The sequence below is a fragment of the Phascolarctos cinereus genome, unplaced genomic scaffold, assembly GCF_003287225.1.
Source record: "Phascolarctos cinereus isolate Bilbo 61053 unplaced genomic scaffold, phaCin_HiC Scaffold_3;HRSCAF=262, whole genome shotgun sequence".
NCBI classification, from domain to species: domain Eukaryota; kingdom Metazoa; phylum Chordata; class Mammalia; order Diprotodontia; family Phascolarctidae; genus Phascolarctos; species Phascolarctos cinereus.
Window position 1 is genome coordinate 30683630 of NW_027555736.1, and position 23793 is coordinate 30707422.

The window sequence follows — 23793 nt, forward strand, 5'->3', positions numbered from 1 at the left end:
ACTAAGTAGTGGAAAGATGCCAGGGTCTGAATATCTCCAAGGGCTCTCCTGGTGTTAGGGATTTGGGGTTCAAAGACTGGCCCCTGCTAGGGCTAGGCTTCAGTGCCCTCCATCTCTCCACCCCCCTAGTTAAGGCCCTCTGCACCTCTTCCCTAGACTGTTGCACTAGACTCCCAGTTAATCCTTCTGCCCAAGTGGACATCGAAAACAGACATCTTATTTCCCTCTCAAACTCGTGGACCCCATCGGCCTTTCGAGGCTCAGGACACAGGGAGTGCCCAGCTGTTGTGCCAGACTTGCCTTGCTGGGCATTGGCTGGAATGAATGCCCTCACTTCTAGGGAGCAGGCCCTGGCCCACCTCCCTAACAGTGACTGCACATTGCATGGGGTCATCCTGCTCCCCACAGTGCTGGGGCTCCCCAACCTCTCCAGGACCAAACAAAACGGGCATTTACACCCTTAAGCCCTGGCTCTCCCTGCCTGTTCCCCTCCCCTATAAAAAGCAGGAGATGCCTGTTAGCCCACTGCAGGCTCTGAGTAGCTGTCCCCCACTCCTGCAAAGCTTCCTTCTCGCCTCTGCCTCAGCTTCCCTGGCTTCTCCCAAAGGCTGTAGGCTGTATGTGCACATACTGCAAGTACCTAGTTATTGACACGTGTGGCATGCACACGCATTACAGTGGCAGCTTAGCACACTACATAAAGCACTGGACCTGGAGTCAAGAAGACCTGAGTTCGAATCTGGCCTCAGACACGAGCTTGCCACTCAAGGGAGGTCAGTGAAGCTCTGCCTCAGTTCTCCTGTTTGTTAAATGGAGATAGCAATAGCCCTTTCCTCCTAGAGGTGAGACATTTGTACAGCACTTTGCAAGCCCTAAAGCGCTACATAAACACTAGCCCTCAGTATTTGGGGGCAGGTGTTTGGTAAGCACAGTGCCTGGCACACCTGAAGCCCTTAATAAACGCTGTATCGTGACTTAACGCAGGCACGCATACAGGAGAAACGTAAGCTCGTCTCTATCTTCTCAACCGCCCCGCCAGTCCCCTGGGACAGCCAAGCACTCAGCTGAAGCACAATGAGCATGCGCAGAATAGAATCCGATCCAGAGGCCCCTTCTTCCCTAGGCCCGGCCGGCAGTCACGTGAGGGCAAGGCAAGTCCGTTCCGGACGCCTCGGAACAGCTCGGACCAAAGGAGCAGTGACGTCACTGCGTCACTGCGTCGCCTCCCCGCCGTCCAGCGAGGGAAGACGAGGAGCGGAGACTCCCCGCGTGCGCAGCTGTATCGCCATGGCGACGGTCGCCGGCCTTCGCCGCGGTGGCTCCGCCTCCTCGTGCCGGCGCCGCCCGCCATTGGCCGGCGTACCGGCGCGGCTCCGCCCCGCGAGGTGTGCGCGGCGTGCGTGGTGCGGGCGCGGGGGCGCTAGGGGCAGCAGCCGGACGGACGAGGCGCCCGTCATGGCGACCCCGGCGGCCTGGGCCGCGGCCTGCGAGAAGTTCCGCGCGTCGCTGTCGCTGTCGCAGGTGGAGTCTCAGAAGGACCCGGAGAACGACCCGTATAAGTCCAAGTACCGCGCCCGGGAGCTGCTGCAGGAGGTGAAGGCGCTGCTGGGGCCCGCGGCCGACGAGGACGAGGACGAGGAGGCCGTCGGCGGCAACGGGGACGGCCCGGGCGCGGAGGAGGGGCCGGCGGCGGAGCGCGCCGGGCCGGGGGTCGGGGCCGAGCCCAGCGCGCGGGCCGTGCGCCTGGCCGCCGTGGAGCTGCAGCTGGGCCTCAACCACATCGACACGGAGGAGCTGGCGGCCGGCGAGGAGCACCTGCAGAACTGCCTGCGCCTGGTGCGCCGCAGCCGCCTCGAGCCCGCCGCCGTGTCCCTGCACTTGCAGGCCCAGGTGTGACCCGGGGACGGGGAGGGGCAGGGGCCTCCCCGCTGTGACCCTGCTTCTGCGCGGTGGGAAGCGGAGCGAGGGAGGGGACCCCCGCTGTGACCCTGCGTGTGGGGAAGGGGGAAGCGAGGGAGGGGATCCCCGTTGTGACGCTACGTCTGCACGGTGGGGAGCGGAGCGAGGGAGGGGACCCCCGCTGTGACCCTGTGTCTTCATAGTGGGGAGGGGAGAGAGGGAGGCTCCCCCCTTGAGTCTGAGGGTGGGGGGGAGGGTGCCCTGGGAGCAAAAAGGGAGAGAGAGAGGCCCCCACACACACCCCCACCCACCCCCACCCCCTTCCCTTCTGTGTCCCTATACCTGCTGGGCATTTAAGTCTTGACAAGAAGTGTAAAGAGAGAGATACCTCACTTTGTAGTTATTATTTAGATTTTTCAGTAGTGTCTGACTCTTCCTGACCCATTTAGGGTTTTCTTGGCAGTGATACCCGAGTGGTCTGCCGGTTCCTTCTCTGGCCCATTTTACAGATAAGGAAACTGAGGCAAACAGAGTGAAGTGCCAACCCAGCTAGCAAGTGTCTGAGGCCAAATTTGAACTCAAGTCTTCTGACTCCAGGACTGGTGCTGTAGCCACTGGGCCACCACCACCTAGCTGAGATACCTACCTGAGATACCCCACCCCCACTCCCAATTCCTAGAGGAAATGAGTAAGGCCAGGAGCCAGGCATGAAGGGACCTCAGGAGCCGTCTAACCTAGTCCTCTCATTTTACAAAGAAGGAAACTGAGGCCCAGGAGGTAACATGACTTAGGATCTTAGATCTAGAAGGGACCTCAGGGACCAGGCAGTCTGATTCCCTCTTTTTACAGAGAAGAGAAAATTGCCCAACGTGGGCCTTCTGATTACCCATGTGACACCCCTTCCCTGTCAGGTGACACTCGGGAGGCCCCACTTCTTGCCATGGCCAGGACTTTGGCCACATAGAGTGGGTATTAAGCCAGACAAGCAGCCACTTTGGGTGGGACTCGTGAGTGCAGCTAGAGACAGTATCGCATATTTTATTTTTTATGCCTTTTATTTCCACATCCTATTTGTTTCCTCACATATCCTTTCCATTCCCTCCTCCGTTATTCCTTTTTACGAATCCTCTCTCAAACGAAGGAGCTGGGCCAGTGGTTTTTAATCTGAGGACCATGGACTTTTAAAAAAAACTTTTTTGACAATTACATTTTAGTATAATTGGTTCTCTCTATAATCCTATGTCTTTGATTTTATGCATTTAAAAACATTGTTCTGAGAAGGGAATCATGTCACAAAGGAAGGTTAAGAGTCACTGATCTCTAAAGTCTTGTCAGCCCTGACCCTGGGAGTTCTAAAGACCCTGTTGTTCCTTGTTCTCAGGGGCCTAGCTGCCCTGACATCCTGTTTTCTTCTTTGTCCTATGCTTGAGTTGTCTTGGGTTTTCAAAGTCAGTTCAGAAATTATGGATGTGACCTTCAGAACAGTTGACTTTAAAGTTTCCTTCTTTGGATAACCTTTAAGGTTCCTTCTAGCTGTCAATCCTAACATCTTTTAATATTGGCAATTACATATAGTGTAAAATGCAAGGAAGAGGGGCACTTTACAATTATTATGAATGTACATGATTCCTCATGAGGCCTGGTGGCAAAGTCTGAAGCACAGTCAGTGGGGTGGGTTGACAGCCAGGTGTGAACTGTTCTGCTACTTATCTGTCCCACTAAACACCCCACCGCCACCCCCTTCCCCAACACTGGTCAAGGACCACACCATCTTCCCTGTCTCAGGCACACAACCTGGATTCCTCACTCCCTCTCACCCTCCCCCATGGCCAAGCTGTCATCAAAGCCTGTTGTGTTCATCTTTGAATCATCCTTTAAATATGCCCCCTTCCCTCCTCTGACCCTGCCCCCACCCTGGTACAGACCCTCATCACCTCACATCTGGGCTGCTGCAATAGCTGCTGTTGGGTCTGCCCGCCTCCAGTCTGTCCCCACTCCAGTCCCTCCTCTGCCCAGCCAAAGCGCAGGTCTGACCACGTCACCCCTGCTGCCCCTGCTCAGTAAACTCCAGAGGCTCCCTGTCATCTCCAGGATGCATCCTCCTGACTTCCTTTAAATCCCAGCTAAAACCAATTTTCTCTAGGAAGCCAGTTACCAGCCCTCTTAATTTGAATGCTTTCCCTCTGTTAGTTAGTCTATGCTGTGTATAGCTTATTTGTACATATTTATTCGCATGTTGTCTCACCCATTAGATGGTGAGTTCCTTGCCTTTTTTTGAATGCTCAGTGCTTAGCATAGTGCCTGACACGGAGTTGGCCCTTCATAGATGTTGGCCGTGGCAGTGTGGGTCTGGAACACCAAAGAGGTCAGGATTTGAAAGGCAGTGGCTCCTTTGGAGCTGACTAATGTCTTGAGATTGTGGCCATCTCTCGGTCTGTGTTCTGGGGCAGTGACAGCACCTGAAGCCTGGATGCTGTTGGCAGCCACACCTTGCCTGCTTCGTACTTGAATGCCTGAAGTAGATTTTCCAACAGAACGCAGATTGTCCTTGCCACGTCTAGGGGTGCCACGCTAGAGACTGCTGTTATGGCAGTCACAAAACACGTTCCGGACCTAAGGGAAGTTATAATCCACTTGAGGAAACACGCCATCTGTAACCTACTGGCAGAATGTGGTGTCGGTTAGTGTTACTGCCGGGCCTCTGTGGCTCATTAGACTAGAAGTGAATCTAGGGTTTCCCTTCCATCTCTCCTCCAGGCTTAACCGCTCTTAAGCAGTGCTGACGTGGCAAAAGAGGCAGAAGGGTGTAGCAGAAAGGCCCTGGCCTTGGGGTGGCCCTAGGCACATCACTTTGGTCCTTTTGGGCCTTTGTTTCCTCATCTGTAAAATGAGGCGGGGACTAAGTGACCGCTAAGGTACCTTCCAGCTCTACAGGCTCTAATCCTAGAGATTCCACAGATGTTAAGGAAGCAGCAACTTCCTGCTTCATCTTTCCAGGCACATATTGTCAAATTCAGTGGTGCAGTTGATGGGTATGTTTTTGAATGCCTGTAAGTAACTTTAAATGTAAATGCAAAACATTTTCTCTGAATTGTAATACATGTCTCTTTTCAATCTAGAATAACCTGGGCATTCTGTGGTCTGAGAGAGACGAAATTGAGACTGCACAGACTTACCTGGAGTCTGCAGAAGCACTGTACAATCAGTATATGAAAGAGGTATGGGAAGCCTTCAGAGATCAATTTGAATTATGAGCTAGTCAGAAGCGGTTAGGAAAAAAATCCAGTGTTCTGGTGAGACTTGAGGGGCTCTCTGGAGCCTCCCTAATCAGCTGGCGTGGATGCCTGTGCCGTGGACTACCAGTGGGTGACGTTGCGGTTTTATAATGTGTGGCCCTGATATTTTAGTAACTATACCCCCTTCAGTAGGATGGGAGGGAGATGGATGCTGTCTGCTACAGGGGTTTGTGCGATGGTGAGATTCCACACTGTCACTAGTAGCACCACTAATGGTCTGAAAATTCTAAATTGGTTTTTCAGCCTGACATTAAGAATTGTTTTCCTTACAGGAAAGCAAATTAAAGTGTAATGTCTGAAACCTTTATGATATCACGGTTCTGAAAAGCTTGTAAACTTCATTAAGGTGAATTTTAATTAATTTTGTTTTGAGAATTTGGGGGCATAACTTAAATAATTGGAGAAAAAATTTCTTAAAATCAAGGATAAAAATCACTCCTTTATTTTCAGATTCATGTTTTAGAAAAAATGTAAATGATTTCTGTTTGAGTTCACACTGGTAATATTTGTAGTTGTTTTGTAGCTACTTGTATTATCCAGTTATTGATGTTGTGAATAAAGATGTAACACATTTCACACTACTGGTAGCAAAAAAAAAATCATAATTTCATTATTTTTGTGTTTTTTAAATAAAAGTACACACAAGAATCACACGCGTCTTAGAAAAGTTAAGGCGACATAGTAGAGAGCCGCACCCTGGATCGGGAGACTTGAACTGCTGCCTGGTTAGGTACCTTTGAGCCCATCCGGTACCTTCTTTCTTCATCTGTGAAGTGACAGCGTTACTCCCTGCTCTCCCTGTTTGTCTCATGGGGTCATTGTAAGCCCCCAGTCAGAGACCCGGAACGTGAGTGGGTAGTGAAGAGTGTTCTGTGCAGATGGAAGGAGATTTCCCAGTTGCTCTTTGCGGGGTATTAAAGGTAGACTTCTCACACAAGTGAAATCACAAATCATGTAACAATCAGAATGGGATAGGTTAGTCCAAAGCACTGATTTTTAAGGTGTTACAAAAGCTTTGTAATGTAAATGGAATGTCCCAGGACGAGCTGTATAACATGGAATTATAGCCAAAAAAACCCCAAAGCCCTCTTGGTAAGAAGGAATGATTGAAAGTCAAAGCTGTAAATGGAGTTCAAATGACCCCCCTCTCCCAGATTGGTTGTATCTCTTGAGGAAGGCAAAAAAACCCCAGCAGGGTGCTTACTAATGTGTCTTCATGCACATAAACCGAGGAGTGTTCTGCAGTGTTAAATGTCAAGACTTTGTTTACGTGTGTAGGGAAAAGAAACATCTAAATGGGATCTAGTATTTTGTTAAGTCACTGAATTTGTGTGGGACTATAACTAGTCATTGTGCAGTCTTGATTTTTGCTTAAATTGTTGCGTGTGAAAAGGTGGACATGACACAGGCTCTTGTGTTTGTGTGTCCCCATCGTCGAGGCGAGTCTCGTGCGTATTAAAGAGTTTTCTGACTTGTTGGCAGAGCTCTGCCACAGCAGCGCCTTTGTTAGGGCCCCTGCGGACCTGTGTGTCCATCATGACCTGCCTTGGCGATGCTTTCCTCTTCCAGTGGCTTTGGTCAGCACGGGAGCAGAATTAAGAATCTGTTCAGAGCTCCCATCAGCAGGATTAATCTAGTTCGAGGCACATCAGTGATGGTCCTGTGCTAACGAAAGCAGAGTTGGGCAGAATGAAGGCAAAGTCTTCTGTTTTGGGGAGCTTACTGAAGAGGGTCATCCCAAGGAGGGAATCTTGGAGGGAAAAACACTTTCTATTCTGGAAGGGGGATGTACGTTTTCCGCTTATTGGAGGAGAAGCTGAGAACGACTGAGTAATTGGACTTAATTTTTCCTAATGATCCATTTTAAATGATATTGCCGTCTCAGGTCTTGTTCACCGGTGGGTTCCACTTCTGAGTGTGTGAGAAAGAGCCAGAGTCTGGGACTTGCCCCCTGACCCATTGCTGCCCTCGTTCCTAAGCAGTGACTTGAGGGGTGTTGCCAAGCAGTGAAGATGGTTTGTGGTGGTTTCTAAGCAGGGGCAGATTTTTTAGGATTTGGAAACAAAGCCTGGGATGGAGAAGTATTTCAGCTTCTCACCAGGTCTTAACTTACAGACTTTGGCAGGAGTAAAACTGAGTGAGATGTTCTTCTTGTGGGCTTCATAGTATCATGTTCTTGGCTCAAGAGAACTGGTGAAAGTGAAGACTTTGGGATTCTTCCTTTTCACCAGAAGAGGGAGCCTGCTATTCACAAAGAGTCTCTCTTCTTCTAGATTGGGAACCCTCCTCTTGATCCCAATGAGCACTTTCTGCCTGAGGAGGAGAAGCTTACGGAGCAGGAGAGATCCAGGAGGTGGGTGTTCAGTGTCCCCGAGTGGCCTTTCGGTGATGGCTCATCGAGCCACATGGCTCAGTGTGGACAAAGGAATCAGGTTGGGTCTGGCTCTGGAGGTGATTGGGGAGGGGAGGGCAGGTTTCTGTTCACTAGAAGGAAATACTTCCAACCTTTCTGACATGGGCTGCCTCCTGGGGTGTAGTAAACTCCTTGTGGTTGAAGGTGTGTAAGTGGAAATGTGCTTTATCACAGGTGGGATTCCTCCTATGGGTAGAATTTGGACGAGCAGGCCTCTGGGGTCCCTTGTACTTCTGCAGTTCTGTGATGCTCTGTTCATGTCCTGTTGTCACACAGATTTGAGAAGGCGTATACTCATACCTTGTATTACCTGGCTCAAGTCTATCAACACTTGGAAATGATTGAAAAAGCTGCTCAGTATTGCCACACCACTCTCAAACGCCAACTGGAATATAGCGGCTACCACCCTGTAGAATGGGCTATCAACGCTGCCACCTTATCCCAATATTATATCAATAAGGTGAGCCCTTGCCAGAAGGCGTGGCACAGGGGGTGCTCTGGATGGTCTTGAAATGGGGTCCTGAGTAAAGAAACCCTAATGGGAACCATGCTGTGAGTCTAGCCTGGGACTCTTCCTGGCCAAGACATAAAGGAAGAGCTGGGCTCGGGAATGCTAGGTCTTGGTTATTTCCCTGATCTTCCAGGTCTGGATGGAAAGGGGCCTCTCAGCGTACTGTGACCCTGCATCTTCTATAATGGAACCTGGTGGAGGGGACAGAGCATTACATTTTTGAGAACCAGGTTCAAATGCTACTACTTCTGTCACCTACTGTGCTGCTTTGGACAATTCACTTTTTCCTTTCTGCCTCTCAGTTTCCTTATTGGTAAAATTGAGGCGTTGGACTGGATGGTCTGTAAGATTCTTTATCAATAATCTGTTATCCTTTGATAAGTCATTTGAGTGAAGATTTAAAATAGTAAACAGACCATTTTCTAAAGTTTGGTTTAATGAAATATTAAGTTAAATTGAGCTTTTATCATGATTGCAGAAATAGCTTTATCTTTATGAATTTGTGGGGACTCTTTAGGTAACTGTAATCTTATAACTGTTATCTGAATTTCAAAAGGAAGTTGATAAATAGCACGATATTTTTGGGTTATTTTGAAAGTTAGCTTCTCTGGTAGTTTTTACAGCCAGAAGAAGCTGTCTCAGCTTAGCTTGATTTCAGTGTATCGGTGAAGCTTCTTGTTTGGCCTCGCTCGTAGCGAGTCCTTCAGAGTCTTAAATCCTCACCCCTACATAAGTTAGTATTCCCAGGAGCAAAGGTCCTCTGGTGCTTTAGTTTAGTGTCCCGACTGCCTCCTTCGTCACAGATTTTTAGCCCTACCCCTGATGCTGTGTGACCGTTGGCAAGACACGGAGTTGAGAGCACTGAGACTTTTGGGACGCTGTATTTTAAGGCTGAAGATCAGATCCAGGTTAATATTTCCCTGTGTTGGCTCCCCTTGAGCTTCCTCTTGAAAATCCACTGTGGTAGAATGGAGTGGCTCTCATTTTATAAGTGGTTTGGGCAGTTGCTCCCGTCGCCTGCTGGCGTCATCTTGGCCGTGGAGGGCAGGTGCTGCCAGCCAGGTGTCAGATGTCATTTAAAGACTCGCTGTGCTGCTCCGGCTGGCGTGTTACTATGGAGAATTCCTGGGTAATCCTGAGACAGTTAAAACCAGTTTTCTAATTATGGTGTCTGTTTTTGAATTACAAATTATTGAGTTCTGTTACTAAAATAATTTTTTTCCCCAGGCTTGGGTAGTGGACTTGCAGAGCCTTGCGAGATGTCTCTTTATTTGCAGACCCCAGTAGATAGAGATCTTTCTGGCCAAATGGGTGGATAGAGGAGGGGAATAGTTGGCTATCAGAATTTATTTTTTTGTATCTTGAGCGTATGGTTTAATTTTAAAATTTAGCTAGCTTTTCCCTTTCTGTAATCCTTTATCTAGTCTAGAAGGCCAGGTCTTGATTCACTTTTTATTTGAGTAATTTAGGCTAAAGGACTACTTAATGGAGGAAGCATTCGTTTGGCTAAAGGTTAATAATACCTCTTACCACTCACTGTTAGCACAAGGAGAGCTCATTTTGTTCCCATGCTCTTATGCCCTCACCAATTCAGATCAGTATTGAGTTGGATGATGCTTTGTTCTTCCACCTTTCAGAAAGTATCACGTGACTTAGAAAGTCCAAAACCTAAGGCAGCTGCAGGGAGGGGCTACGCAGGGGGCTAGCCCCGTGCTTCCCACCTGTCCTAGGAGTCCTTGGCTCTGCCTAAGTCTCCTTTATGGGAATAATGTGTTTAAATGAATAAAATAAAACACATAGGAATACAAAGGAAGCCAGTCATCTTGAAATAACAGTATGAAAATATTTTTCTATGTGGAAAATTTTTTTTTCACATACTCCAGGTTAAAAAACCCCTCTCTAGCTTGTATTCTCAATCAATTCTTCCCGTTTAGGGGACTGTACTGGAATTTCTTCACGGGGTTGCTTAGCCAGGCAAACACATGAGAGATTATATATATGAGTGTATCTTGTGTTCTAGAAAAGGGAGCGTTTTTGGTGGGGTTTTTTATAGATTTTATTGCAGTAGCAATGTTTAAAGATGGCGTATTCTGTTGGTATTGCCAGTCTAGAAATTCAAGTCTCATTTCACTGTTGCTTGCTTTTCTCATAGCAATGTTTCATGGAGTCCAGGCACTGTTTATCAGCTGCAAGTGTCATCTTTAGCCAGGCCGAACAGACTCCATCAACAGAAGACAGTGAGTGTGGGTATTTTTATATTACATAGTTTTTGAAAGCATTTTCTTAATCGTGGTGAAGATAACCTATCAGAAATCAGGGTGTGTTTGTCAGTTGGCAGTTGCAATAATACATCGACCAGTTTCTTTTTGTAGTAACAAAGTGTCCCTTGAGTCACTCCTAAACTAAAATTCTTAAATTTGAAATTAGAGCATCCGTTTGGTTTTTTTTAGGGCAGTTGAGTTTAAGTGACTTAACCCAGGGTCCCACAGCTAGTAAGTGTCAAGTGTTTGGTCTGAGGCCAGATTTGAACTCAGGTCTTCTGACTTCAGGGCTGGGGCTCTATCCACTGTGCCACCCAGCTGCCCCTCAATTTGAAATTAGATACCTTTTTCTTACCTATCTAGTAAATGTTCAGACGTGCTTGTGCTTTGCCAGTGACTTGGGGGCCTCTGAGAGAGCTTTCTCCTGCGAGGTTCCTCTCCCTTCCTCTGTGTGCTTCTTGCATTTACTGAATTATTTGTGTGTTCTCTCCCCCATTAGAATGGGAGCTCGTAGAGGGCAAGGACTTCGTTTGGTGCCTCTCTTCTCATGCCTCGTGGTTAGCACAGTGGCAAGTGCTTACTTAACGTATATGGCTTGAGAAGCTGAGCGACTTGTTCACGATTGCGCAGCCAGGCTGGTCAGAAGTGGGGTGTAAACCCGCCTCTTTCTGACTCTGCGTACTACGTATTGCTCCTGACATTTACTTATGCCAAATTGCTTCTATAGCAGGAAAGACCAAGCTTGTTATAAACCAAGTAAGAGTTACTCCTTAGAGGATTCTTGAGTATTTTGGGAAGATCAGCACTCTGGGCACAGAAAAAGTCTGGCGGAGAAGTCGTCGTCTTGTGTCTCTTCCATACGAAAAGAACTGGGGATGTTTAACTGGGAGAAGAGACGGCTAGGGGGTGGCAGGTGTGATCATGTCTTCAGGGATTTAAAGGGCTGTTATTTGGAGGAGGGATTAGGCCTCGGCCCGATTCTGGTCTTCAGAGGACACCAGAAGCAGTGGTTGGAAGTGACAGAATGGGCGGATTTAGGTCTTATCTCAAGAAAAACTTCCTAATAGTGGGCTGTTCCAGAACAGAATGGAGTCCTTCAGGAGATCATGTGCTAAGGCTGAGCGACCGTGGCCATATTCTGTGAGGATTCCTTTCTGTTATGGACTCTCTCAGAAGGCCGGAGGTGTCCCTTCCAGCTCTGGGATTCTCAGCTTCTCTCTTTGGGCTTTTCTAGGCCTCCTGAGGACATTCATTTAATGTCAGTTTTGTAACGGATACAGATGGTTCAGTTGGGATATCTGCAAGGATATCAAGACCATTTTGCTTCTAAGAATGGAGTTATCAAAAAGCACAAATCTAGAGAAGAGAAAATTGTCTTATCTTTATTCCGCCCTGGGCATGGGGCAGATTATTATCTTGTTCGTTTTCATCAGTTTCATCCTGTACAGAGCCCTTTGCCTCCATTGCCACTAGGCCTGAGGCTAAGAGCAAGAACATCTTCACTTTACCATCAGACACCTGATTTCACCCTAAACACGTGCTTTTCTCTGTTGAAATTTGTACCAGGTCACTGTTTGATTTCACAGTGACAGGATCCTGTATCTTGGTACCTGGTTAAAAGAAAGTAGGCTGATTTGCAGGGTATTGACTATTAAAAATTCCTTTCTGCCATTTATGTAAAGAGAGATTCTGATTACAAATAGGGACGAGTTATAGATTCTGAAGAGATAGCAGTACCTCTAATAGATGAAATAGTGGTTTTTTTTCCCCTGTAGTTTAACAATCTCCCCTGGGTGTAATGAGGACTGATTTTTTCTGGAAGGCTGAAACAAATGCAGTTTGAGATGCCTGATTCAGATTCTCAGCGTACAGCATGTTGAAAATCAGCTTCCCTCGAATGTAAGATGCTCGTGTCGTGTGTCTTCTCAGCCGAAGCAGAGCAAGAGCAGCAAGATCTTTGTCAGAGGAGAGCAGAAATCGCCCGCTGCTGGATCAAGTACTGCCTGAGTCTCCTGCAGAGCGCACAGGCCTCCCTGGAGGTAGGGCTGGGTAGGAGGGGGCAGAGCTGCCGGCAACTCCAAAGGGCCTTAGCCCCTGAGGCATTGCTGAGTGGTTGGTGAATTGGTAACAAAACAGCTCCTTCACATCCACAAGGTGAAAATCCCTTTGGTCCCTGGGACTTGTTAAAGGTGTCTCCCCAGCGGTCTGGGGAGACGACACCCACCGGCAGCGCAGAGTGGGGCCGTCAGAGGGCTGACGTGGGCACCGTCATTTCATAGACAGGCAGGGTCGAGGGAAACAAGTTGATAGGGAGTTTGGGGAGACCCAGAGGGCCTTTCTAATGAAAGAAAAGACGGTAGCCAAACCAAAGTGAAGAAGATTTCTTTTCTGCACGTGTGGACTGTCACAGTGGTGGTTGCTGAGGTCCTGCCTGTGGGGCCAGAACCAGCCCTGAAGACAGCGGGCCAGGGGGAAGGTGGGAAGTCAGCTCTGGTATGAGAACAGTCAAGGGAAAGGGAATAAGCATTTTACACAGCATCTCTTGTGTGCCAGGCACCAGCCATAGTGCTTTACACATATCTCATTTGATTCTCACAACAGCCTTGGGGAAGGGAGGTGCTATGATTATCTCTGTGAGGAAACTGAGGCAAACAGAGGTTAAGTGACTTGCCCAGTGTCTCTCAACTACTAAGTGTTTTGAGGCCAGATTTTGACTCAAGTCTTCCTGACCACAAGCCCAGCGTCCTCTCCACTGCACCGCCAGCCGCCTTCAGGTCAAGGCAGGCTTTGTTTTTGTTAAGCATCCTCTGTGTGCCAGGCTCTGTGCTGGGTGCTGGAGATACAAATGTAAACGTGAGACAGTCTCTGTCCTCCAGAAGCTTTGCTTCCAACATGGGGGCGGGGGCGGGTTACAATAAAGATAGCGGAGTGGTAGCCAGGAGAAGAGAAGCATAGGGCTGGCCACTGCCCCTTGGTGCGGCCATGAGCGCAACGAATTTGGAGGACCGAGCATCCAAGTCTGGAATCCACTCCTGCATTTACTGTCGGCGTGATCTGCCCTCTGTAGGCCTCAGTTTCCTCTTCTGTAGGATGAGGGTGCTGGGCTAAGTGATTTCTGAGGTCCTTTCCAGATGTGGACTGACAGCCTTTCTGGTAGCAAGGGCTGTATTGATTTTGTGAGTGGGTGAGTGTGTGTGTACACACACACACACACACACACACACACACACACACACACACACACACATTCTGTTACATATTCTGTATATACATACATACATACATTCTGTTACATATCCTATCACATATTCTATCCCAGAGCAGGAGGAAGTTGGTTAGGGGTTGCCTCCCTGGCAGGGTCTGCACTGGGCACGCCCTGGTGATAGGTGAAGCATGGTCTGGGACAAACCTGAGGGAGCAAGTGAATAGCCTTTCTTTCTCTGACACACTAGTCCAAGGTCCTTCACCTGGGCTCTGTGAACTTTCTAAAAATGCTTTAGTAACTGTGTTTCAGTGTTCTTGGTTTCCTTTGTAATCGTCTGCATTTAAGAGCTTGATTCCAAGAGGGGCTCCGTAGTCTTCGCCAAAGGGACCCAGGCACAAGAACCAGAGAACTCTGGCTCTAGCCAGGGGTGGGGGTGAGGATGTGTCAGCTCCAGGCCGGTTCCCAAGGCCAGCCGCCACCGAGCGTTTGGTAGGATATTGGGCCTAGGTAGGCCCGGGTTATCCTGGTGAATGGCTGCATGGGATTCCACTGTGCTGACCATTCAATATTTGATTCAGTAGAGTAGAAGATCTGGGATCTTCCATATCTTCCTGTTTGTGGGTGACATTGTTCTGATTATATCAAGCCTAGGAACATGGCAGAGCCTCTTAAATGAGATCTGTAATCACCTAAGAGTCTGACCCTATGACCCACTGAGGGCAAACCACGTGGCTAAAGATTGACTGTTGGACAGACACGCACAGCCCAGAGATCTGTCTTGGCTTTGAATAGCTGGTGTGACCAGGCAGTGATTTATTGCATTTGGGAAATAATCCAGTGCTTTTCGTGATCCCCCAGATTCTCCCCAAAGCAAAGGCCTGTCTTCTTTAATATCAGCACTTTTCCGCTGACAGTTTGGCAACAAGTCATTGGAAGACGGTAATGGTCCCTGCATTGTAAGAACTTTAAAACCTGTGGCAAACATTCAGGTGACCAGCAGTTCGTGTGCTGGTCTCTGCTCTCTGGTCCGAGCCCCTGAAAGGGAGCTGAGCAGAGGGCTGTGGTGGAGAGGGGCCCAAAGAGGAAGCAGAAAAGGAGACAGCAAACGGAGGCTCCAGGGGGCAGCGACTGATTAGAACATGGATAAATACGGTAAAAGACAGAATAGAAATGTTAAGCCAGAGACCCTCCGGACACCGGACACTTGATGTAACGTACGTGTCCAGGGTAAACCTTGGAGTGAAAGAGAAGCATGAGGCTTGTTTGGGGCAGATGGTGGTTCTTGGAAGCCCACATCAACCCAGGTGGGACAGAGGACACCAACTTTGATGCAGGGAGACTTTATTGAGGAGATAGGACTGCAAGATCTGTTTGAGAGACGCATTTGGGTGAGCTCTCGAGGGGAGGCGTTTAGAAAGACTTTAGAGGGTTTTTAGTCTATTGACCTTTAAATGGAGCCTGCACGTCCCTCAGGAAAGTGTTAGCGACCAGCCTGTGCGGGTAAGTTTGGCTTTGTTGATGTGCAGAGGAGCACTGCATCCTTCTTTTAGGAAAATGAAAAGAACTTTCTGAGCCATTGTCCTTTCACTTGGGTCTTTTGATCTGCCTGCTTTGTTACTTAATTGGGCTTATTATACTAGGCCATTTTGGGAGCTTTAAAATTCTTGCTGTTCCTTGCCAGCTTCAATTTTCTTTACCCTTCTCTCATTAAAGGATTGCAGGAATAAGGGCTCGAAGGGACTTTAGAAATCGACCACTTCAGCCCTTGTATTTTACAGAAAAAGAAACTGAGGCCCAGGGGGAAAAGTTCATTTTAGCTCTAAATGTTTATTCAACTTTATCCTCTTCTTCTTCCCACATGATCATTTTATGTTTCTGTAATAGTCATACCATATATGTGTTAATTTTAGCATTCCTACTAGGAAGGAGATTAATAAATAAAACAGGAGCTGTATAACAGCAAGTAAATGAATCTCTAGAGAATGACCTATAGAAGGTAAGTTTTGTTTCCAAGAGGTTTCTTTAATTTTTTCCTTTGTTTAATTAAATATTTTGCCTCTGCTTGGCTTCTTAACATAGTCTAGGGAGAATTTTACATCTTTCTCTTTTGTTAGTGATTGGGGGGTGTAAGCCAAAAAAAAAAAGATTTCGTGTTGTTAGAGATGAAAGTAGATCAGGGTCCTACTTTAAACCTTTTGCTTTTCTTCCATTTCAGGACAACATCGGAGAACTTGACCTTGATAAACAGTCTGAACTTAAAGCTCGGAGGAAAAGAGAGGAAGATGAGAAAGAGAAAATGGCAGGAAGAAAGTGGTGCTCTTTGGCACTAGTGATGTGTGTGACGCCATCTTGGCCATGGAAGAGAAAGTGGCCTGCGTGCCCCCCTTAGACTTTAGGGAAGCCAGAGAAGTGTTTTTAGTGGGCCAGAACTATGTGTGTGAGGCAAAGGAGTACTTCCAGGTTGATGGGTACATCACTGACCATATCGAAATTGTCCAAGACCACAGTTCTCTGTTTAAAGTGCTTGCGTTTTTTGAAGAGGATTATGAGAGGCGTTGTAAGATGCACAAGCGGAGGATAGATATGCTAGAGCCCCTCACTGTAGACCTAAATCCACAGTATTATCTGTTGATCAATCGGCAGCTTCAGTTTGAGCTCGCCCACACCTACTATGAGATGATGGACTTAAAGGTGGCCATCGCCAATAGGCTAGAGGAGCTCGATTCTCATACGATAAAGAAAATCAATTCCCTGGCTCAGTCAGCCATCAAGTACTATGAACTCTTCCTAGACTCCCTTAAGGACCCCAATAAGGTGTTTCCAGAGCAGCTTGGCGAAGATGTTCTCCGCCCTGCTCTGGTGGCCAAGTTCCACATTGCTCGGCTCTATGGCAAACTCATCACTTGTGATGGCAGGAAGGAGCTAGACAACATGCAGGCCTCTTTGGAATACTACACGTTCTTGGTTGACTACTGTGAGAAGTACCCCGAGGCCGTGCGTGCCGTAGAGACTGAGCTAGAGCTCAGTAAAGAGATGGCGGGGCTGCTTCCAGCCAAAATGGAGAGGCTGCGAGCCAAGCTGAGCCCTTTTACTTAAAGCCTCGTCCCACACGTGCAGAAGTGTGCAGTAGAGCAGTGTCGGTGGTAGTCCCGGGCCCCCTCCCGGAGACTTGCCTCCGTGAGCAGAGAAGCACGGCTAGGCACCAGGCAGGGCTCCCTTGGACTCGCTTGTCAGTAAAATGACTCCATGATTTCCTCTTGATTTTGTATATTTCTTCTGTAAAGTAAACTTGTGGTTAGTGTTTTAGATGGCTTGTTTCCTATCTTTCCTGCCTTCTTCCACCACAAGATCCAGTTTCCAAATGTGAGTTAACTTGCGGAGTAGTACTTAAGGGGTGACCCAAAGGAAGATTCTGGACGAGGTAGCTGTATTTTTTTAAAAGAAATACAGTTTTCTAGAAAAAAACAAACTGAGCTTTCTGCAGTTCCTCCATCTAGAATCCTAACTCCCCAAAGAAATGTTTACCCATTACAATTTTATGGTAACTAACACAATTTATTTTGTGTGTTGTAAAGTTCTTTGTCTATGTTACAGGAAATAAACAGACTTGCTTCACTAACAGTACTCATTTAGTTACTTTTTGTCGTCTTCATGGATCTGGTTTGATTCCTGTCATCCTATAGTTGTCACTGTTATTTCAGACTAGAGATGTATGACTCGTGAAAAAAATCAAAACTGTCATCATATTGGGCGCCCCAGAGATGCCATGGCCAGAGGTGACTCTGGAGCCAGGCCTGCAAAGTACAAGTTTCAGCAGGTGCTGCCAGACTGCCGGCGATTTGAGGGTGGGCCTGGTACCCGGTGCCCCCACTGTGTGGAGGTTCATCCCCTGGAGGTGGGCCACCTCCAACTTGGGGGCTGTGGAGTCCTAGGAAACAATGCAAAATGACCCGTGGTCCTAGATTGCCCATTTCTGCCTTTGCAGTGACTGGGCTGGGAAAGGGAAGAAAGGATGCTGAGAATCCCCCAGGACTCAGACCAGCCATAAACGCTGACGCACATTCATTCTGTGGCCAGTAGGCTGACCCACAGCCGATCTGCAGGGACAGAAGCGACTACCCATGTTGACATCCTTGCTGTAAACAACCAGGTAAGTTTAACAGGAAAAGGAAGTGGATTGGTCGTGGACTGAAAACGAGAGAAAAAATCAGGAGGTGATCTCTGGTGCGTCGGGGGTTCCTAGGGTGCATTTAGGGAAAGATATGGACAAGAGTAGCTGCATGTGATGGTGGTCTTCCCCAGTGGAGCGAGTGCTGCACGGCCAATAGCTACCTTCTGATAGAAGACGGGAGAGAAAGGTGTGGCTCACTTGCTATTGGTCCTGCAGACCTAAGGAGATTGGATGTTTTCTCTGAAGACATGCCGCCCTCGAACTGGGCACAGGGATCCGGGTGGTCTGTAAATGTTGAATGGGGGCGGTGTGGCTCATGGAGTTCCCCATGGGTCTGTCTGGGAGTTGGTCCAGCCGCCCCTGCTAGCTGTGGCCCTGTGTCTCTTTTTGGCTACGTTGAGAAAGCCTCCTCCATACCTTTCTGCACCCCTTCCTTTCCAGTTTGCCTTACGCTGAAGCTGCTCTCTCTTAATTACCAGATTGAATGGCCTTTTTTCCAGTGCTCGTTCTTTTTCATACTGTTGACCATGGTCTCCCCCTGGGTCCGCCCCGTTTAGGTTTTCATGACATTGCTGTCCTGGTTCTCCTCTTACCACTCCTCAGACTTTTGCTGGATATCCATCCAGGGCATGACTGCTTACTGAAGGTGTCAGGGCAATCCTGGGCCCTCATTTCCCTGTATACTATCCCCGTTGGAGATCTCTGTTCTATAGCTTCAGTGATCCTCTCTGCAAAGAATTCTCTCGTTTATCCAGCCCTTCCCTCTTTCCTGACCTTACGTCTCCCACCTCCAGCAGCTTATTGGATATCTCCAACTAGATGCCCTCCTTGTCGGCATCTCAAACCTCAGTGTGTCCAAAATAAGACGATCTTTCTCCCCAAACCCTCCCTCCTTCAGGACGTCATCATCACTGTCAAGGGCCCCCCCAACCTCCCAGTCACTCTGGGACTTACAGGCGCTTAGGCTTTGTTTGTTTGTTTGTAAATTCAATTTGATTTTATTTGTAGCTCCAAATTCTCTTCTTCCTCCTCCTCTCTATTGAGAAAGCAAGGAAAACAAAACCTGTTATAAACATGTAGGGTCAAGCAAAACGTGTTCCCTCCTTTGCCAGAACTCTTGGGGTTTTGTGAGCCTCGATTTCCTCACTTGAGAAGTGAGACCCCTGGACTAAGTGACTTCTGAGGTCTCTTTTGCTTCTTACATTCTCTGATGCTCCGTTTTACATAAACCAAGGGAAGCATAAGCCGGTTGGTTCTACTTTAAACTCTTGATTTTTATGGAGTGAGTTAGCACCAAGATCAGCTAGGTGGCGCCAGAGTGCACAGAGAACCGGTCCTGGAGTTAGGAAGACTTGAATTCAAATGTGGTTGCAGGTGCTACCTGGGTGACGCTGGCCAAGTCACCTAACCCTGTTAACCTCAGTTTCCTCATCTGGAGTAGGAAATGACAAACCACTCCAATATCTAAGAAAACCTCAAATGGGCTCACAAAGATTCAGACGCCACTGAGAAACGAGTGAACAACAAAATCTGCCTTTCTGTACAATACTCTGAGTTCTGTCCTCTTGGGACAAAAGTCAGCTCTTTCACTCTTAATTGAGGGCCCTTTAGTAATTTCCATCTGTCTGGTGCTCTAAGATTTACAAAGTGCTTTCTTCACAACCTTGTGAAGTAGGGGATTGTGGGTATTTTTCCATTTTATGGATAAGGAAACTGAGTCTCAGATGCAGTGACTTGCCCAGAGTCATGCAGCTTGCTTAGCTTCTGAACCAAGAGTCAAATTCTGTATTTTGACTTGAGTCCTCTGCGTTTTCCACTAGATCACGATATGTGGAGCATTTCTTCATGTGATTTGATAGCTTGGATTTCTTCCTTAGGAAACTACATAATCATGTGCTATGACCTTTTATTATTTGGGGAATGACTTTTATTATTATGAGTTTGAATCCACTTCTAACATATCTTAAAAATGAGGTCTTTCTCAGAGAAATTCAGGTTAAAAGATTCCCTCCACCGCTTCCCGGTTATCTATTATTTCCCTTCCAGTTTTAGCTTCCTTGGGTTTGGTGTGCAAAATCACTTAAATTTTATGTAGTCAAAGCTGTCCATTTTATCTTCTGTGAGCCTCTCTATCCCGTATTTATTATTTGACTCTTTTCCTGTCCATACAAAAGAATGGTCCTCTCCTAGTTTGCTTTTGATGTCACCGTTTATGACTAAATCATGTACCCATTTGGAGCTTATCTTGGAATATGGTATGAATTGGGCAGCTGTGTGGAGGATGAGTTGGGGAAAGGAGAGAATTTCCTCTCAAAAACTGCTAGTGAGGAGCGTGAAGCCCAAGGTTATACCAGTAGTTAGTGTCAGAGGCTGGATTTGTGCCCAGGTCGTCTGACTACAGGTCAGCTAGGTAGTACAGAGTGCTGGGCCTGGAGTCAGGAAGACCTGAGTTCACATCTGCCTTCAGATACTTACTAGCTGTGTGACCCTGGGCAAGTCACTTAGCCTTGTTTGCCTCAGTTTCCTCATCTGTAAAATGAGCTGGAGAAGGAAATGGCAAACCATCACAGTATCTCAGCAAAAACCCTCCCTCACCCCTCAAAAAAGAGTCAGACATGCCTGAAATGACTGAACAAAAACCTCTGAGTACAGAGCTAGTGTTCTTTTCACCACCATACCAAACTGACATCAACAGAACTAGATTACAAGCATATGTCTATAGTGTATGTGTACACATCATTTTGTGACTCACTGTGTGTACGTGTATGTGTGTGTATGTTACAGTTTTATAAATATGCGCATCGTGTGTATACGCACACACATACATGCACACACAGCGCACGGTGGGACTTCAGACAGGATTGTAAGGGGCTCAGCAAACATTTTTTGTTGGTTTCTTTGATTCTACTTTGTTCAAAAGCATAGTATTATATTTCTAATTTTTACTTATGAATTGATTTCTCATTTTGTTTCTTTCATCTCCAGTTACTAAGTTTAAAGCATTTACTTCTTTTTTAATTAAAAAAAAAGATGGCGTCCAGCAGCTGCTCATTTAGGGGCTGTGAAGCCAGCACTTCTGTCCAGATGGGCCTCACCCCGACTTCCCTGCTGGCTATCTCTAGCTCTTCTGGACTCTGGGTTATCTCGCCCCCTTCATCTTTCCTCTTATCACTCGAATGCAGGTCGTGTTATCAGAAGACCTCATCTCCTTCCTCCCTCTTCATAACCTTCCCTCCTGCTCATGCTTTCAGTTTCTTACTCAAGGCATAGTTAGGACAATGACATGTCAACATAAAGTCACTTCTTTTGGAGCTTCAAGATGGTACTGGACTTTTTCTTGTGGATGTGTTAATTGTCTCTTTATTCTTCTTTAAATTGTAGATTTAGAATTGGAAGGGACCTCGGGGGACATCTGACACAGTCTCATTTTATGGATGAGCGCACTGAGGCTGGGAAAGGTTCAGTGCCTTGTCCATGGTCCTACGGATGTCAAAACCAGGTCCTCTAACTCTAAGCTCCACGTTATTTCCTCCACTACCTCTAATTTCTCCTCTGTAAAACCTTTTTTTAATAGCAGCATTCTCCCGTGCTGCTCTATATCTGTCCTCTCCACCTTCTGTCCCCAGCAAAGTGGAAGCTTTGTGAGGGCAGGTTCTTTTCCGTTTTGTCATTGCACTCCCAGGATTCCTTGCCTGTGTTAGACACTTAATCGGCTTCATGGATTGAACTAGGCAGGCAACTATCTGTAAAGACTTAAAATGACAAGTGTAGGTCTGAGTAAGTTGTAGTATCTTATCTGAGAGGATTATGCAGGGGAACACATGTGGAAAATTTCATCCTGGAAATGGGTAATTGGAAAGGGAGATGAGTCAATGTGTATCCAAAATACTCAGGGCCGTAACAAGGGTCGGGTAGCTGGGGCTTTGTCCAGGCACTAACATCAGTGGAACATACTTCCCCTTTGCTGCAGTCCAGAGACCACTGTCCTGTGGCTTTGTAACTCGTGGACTTCCATGGGTCCATTACCCACTGAGGGTGGGAGGAAGGTGGACTGCTAGGAGAATGTGAGGGTATGAAGCTGTGGAGGCTGAGTAAAGATGGGGAGGGGATGAGCTGCCTATTGTGGTCCTGGATCAAGACACAAAGGACTCGGGAAGGAAGATGGCCCTGACTCGTAGGCTAGCCTTCCACCTTGTACAGAGGAGGGGGCATCTGTAGCTACAGCAGGTTGCTAGTGGAGAGCTGTGCGAGCGAAGCCATGGAAAGCTCCTCATCAGAAAGGTGTAGGAGCAGGAGAGGATGTGGGCTGGCCACGTAGCAGGAGCTAGCAATGGCCCTCACACTCTGCTGTGTCCAGGAGACTATGAAGCACTGCCCTGCAGCTTTCTGGGTAGATCCCCGAAGGAGGATAATGGGATAAGACATCACCCCAGATGTTTGTGTCTACACCGCTGGAGGGATGGGATCCCATCCTGTGGATGGAATCACAGATTGCATCATGAGGCCAGCGCCTACAGTGGCCCCTTGCATTTTGAAGGCGCTTAGGAAAATGTCTGGTTAGTGGGATTGAATTCTATGATCCCTATTCTCAGGTGGTTCTCTTCTTTTTGGTGGGAAGACCAGCATTTAGCACAGTGCCTGGCACCCAGTCGGCGCTTTATAAATGTTTATTGATTGACTGCAGGATGTTCCAGGACAGGCAGAAGGGTCTGGTGAAGAGAGCTCTGGACTTGCAGTCAGAAAACAGTCATCACTTACTGGTTGTGTGACCTTGGGCCAGTCTGTGAAGCTCTTTGGGACTCACTTTCCTCATCTGAGGCATTTGTCCTAACTTCTGTGGGAATGGAGCTCAATATAATTTCTTTTGTCAACTATCTCCCAGGAGGTCATGCTAGAGAGTTTAGAGATTGGGAGCAGGAGCCTGGGTCATGGGTTCTCTTCTGTACTTCATGAACAGGAACCCTCCCCAACCCTGCCCTGAAGTTACTAGGTGACCTTGGATAAGTCACGTAATATCTCTGGGCTTTAGTTTCTTCAACTGTAACCTGAGGGAGTTGGGTCAGATGACTGCCAAGGTCTCTTTTAGCCCTAAATCTGTGATCTTATTTATTCTAATTTAATTTAGTTAATCTAATTTATTCTGCTTGGCCTCCAAAAGGTAGAACAATGGATGTATGTTATAGCAAGCCAAGTAAAGAAATTCTTCACTATGAGAACTATACAAATGTGAAATGGGTTGTTTGGAGAGGGAATGAACCCCTGGTCACTGAGGTCTCCAAGGGGAGGCTGGAGGACTGTATTTGGCAGGTGTGTGGAAGGGATTCCCTGGCAGCCCTGGAGGGGCCCAGATCTCCTTGAGATGCTTATTAAATCTTTGTTGAACTAGAAGAGTTACCTTGACTCAGACCAGCGTCTCCCCTGGACATTGTTAGGTAGCCTGACCTCTCTGACTCTCTTCTTCCTAGGCTCGCCCTCCTGGTGTAAAAAGGCTTTTGGATTCCAATTGCAGAGACAGATAGTAAGACTTTGTTAATAAGCATGCTTTCCTGAGAAAGCTACGGCCTCCTCTCCCTGGACGAGTTTCAGAGGCTGGTTTCCTCGTTTGGGCTCAGAAGACAGTTGAATAGCTCACATTTTATCTTACCTCGAGTTCCCCTTTAGATTGGGGTCTCCCTAAGGCTGCTTCTCCGATTTCTTAGTCCCATCGAGAGCCCAGTATCTCTTAGGAGGGGCCCTTCTGCTGCTAATCTGATCCTGAGAGCAACAGCCTTAGATTTTGAGCTCAGGGGAGTTTCCAAATGAGTAGATCATCACGTTGTAAGCATGTTAGAGGGGCCGGCAAGAAACTACCTTTCAGATCTACAGAGAAGGGAATGGTTCATGATAAAACACAGGAGGGGGTCACAGAAGATAAGATGGACAATTTTGATTAAATATAATTAAAAATTTTTGCACAAACAAACCCCATGCAGGTAAAATTAGAAGCAAACTGAAGTTAACTGAGGTGAGTATGTTTGCCTAGTAAGTGTCTGAGGCC

General features: G+C 47.4%; 1 protein-coding gene across 1 annotated transcript; it reads left to right on the plus strand.

Moving 5' to 3' along the window:
* Positions 1 to 1392: 1392 nt before the first annotated feature.
* Positions 1393 to 17209, plus strand: KIFBP (kinesin family binding protein). The gene is given in 8 exon segments (XM_078150751.1): positions 1393 to 1890; positions 5019 to 5117; positions 7469 to 7548; positions 7885 to 8068; positions 10272 to 10362; positions 12310 to 12419; positions 15801 to 15884; positions 15887 to 17209. Coding segments are annotated over 8 exon segments (1878 nt in total). The 5' UTR covers positions 1393 to 1455; the 3' UTR covers positions 16682 to 17209.
* The last annotated feature ends 6584 nt before the right edge of the window (positions 17210 to 23793 follow it).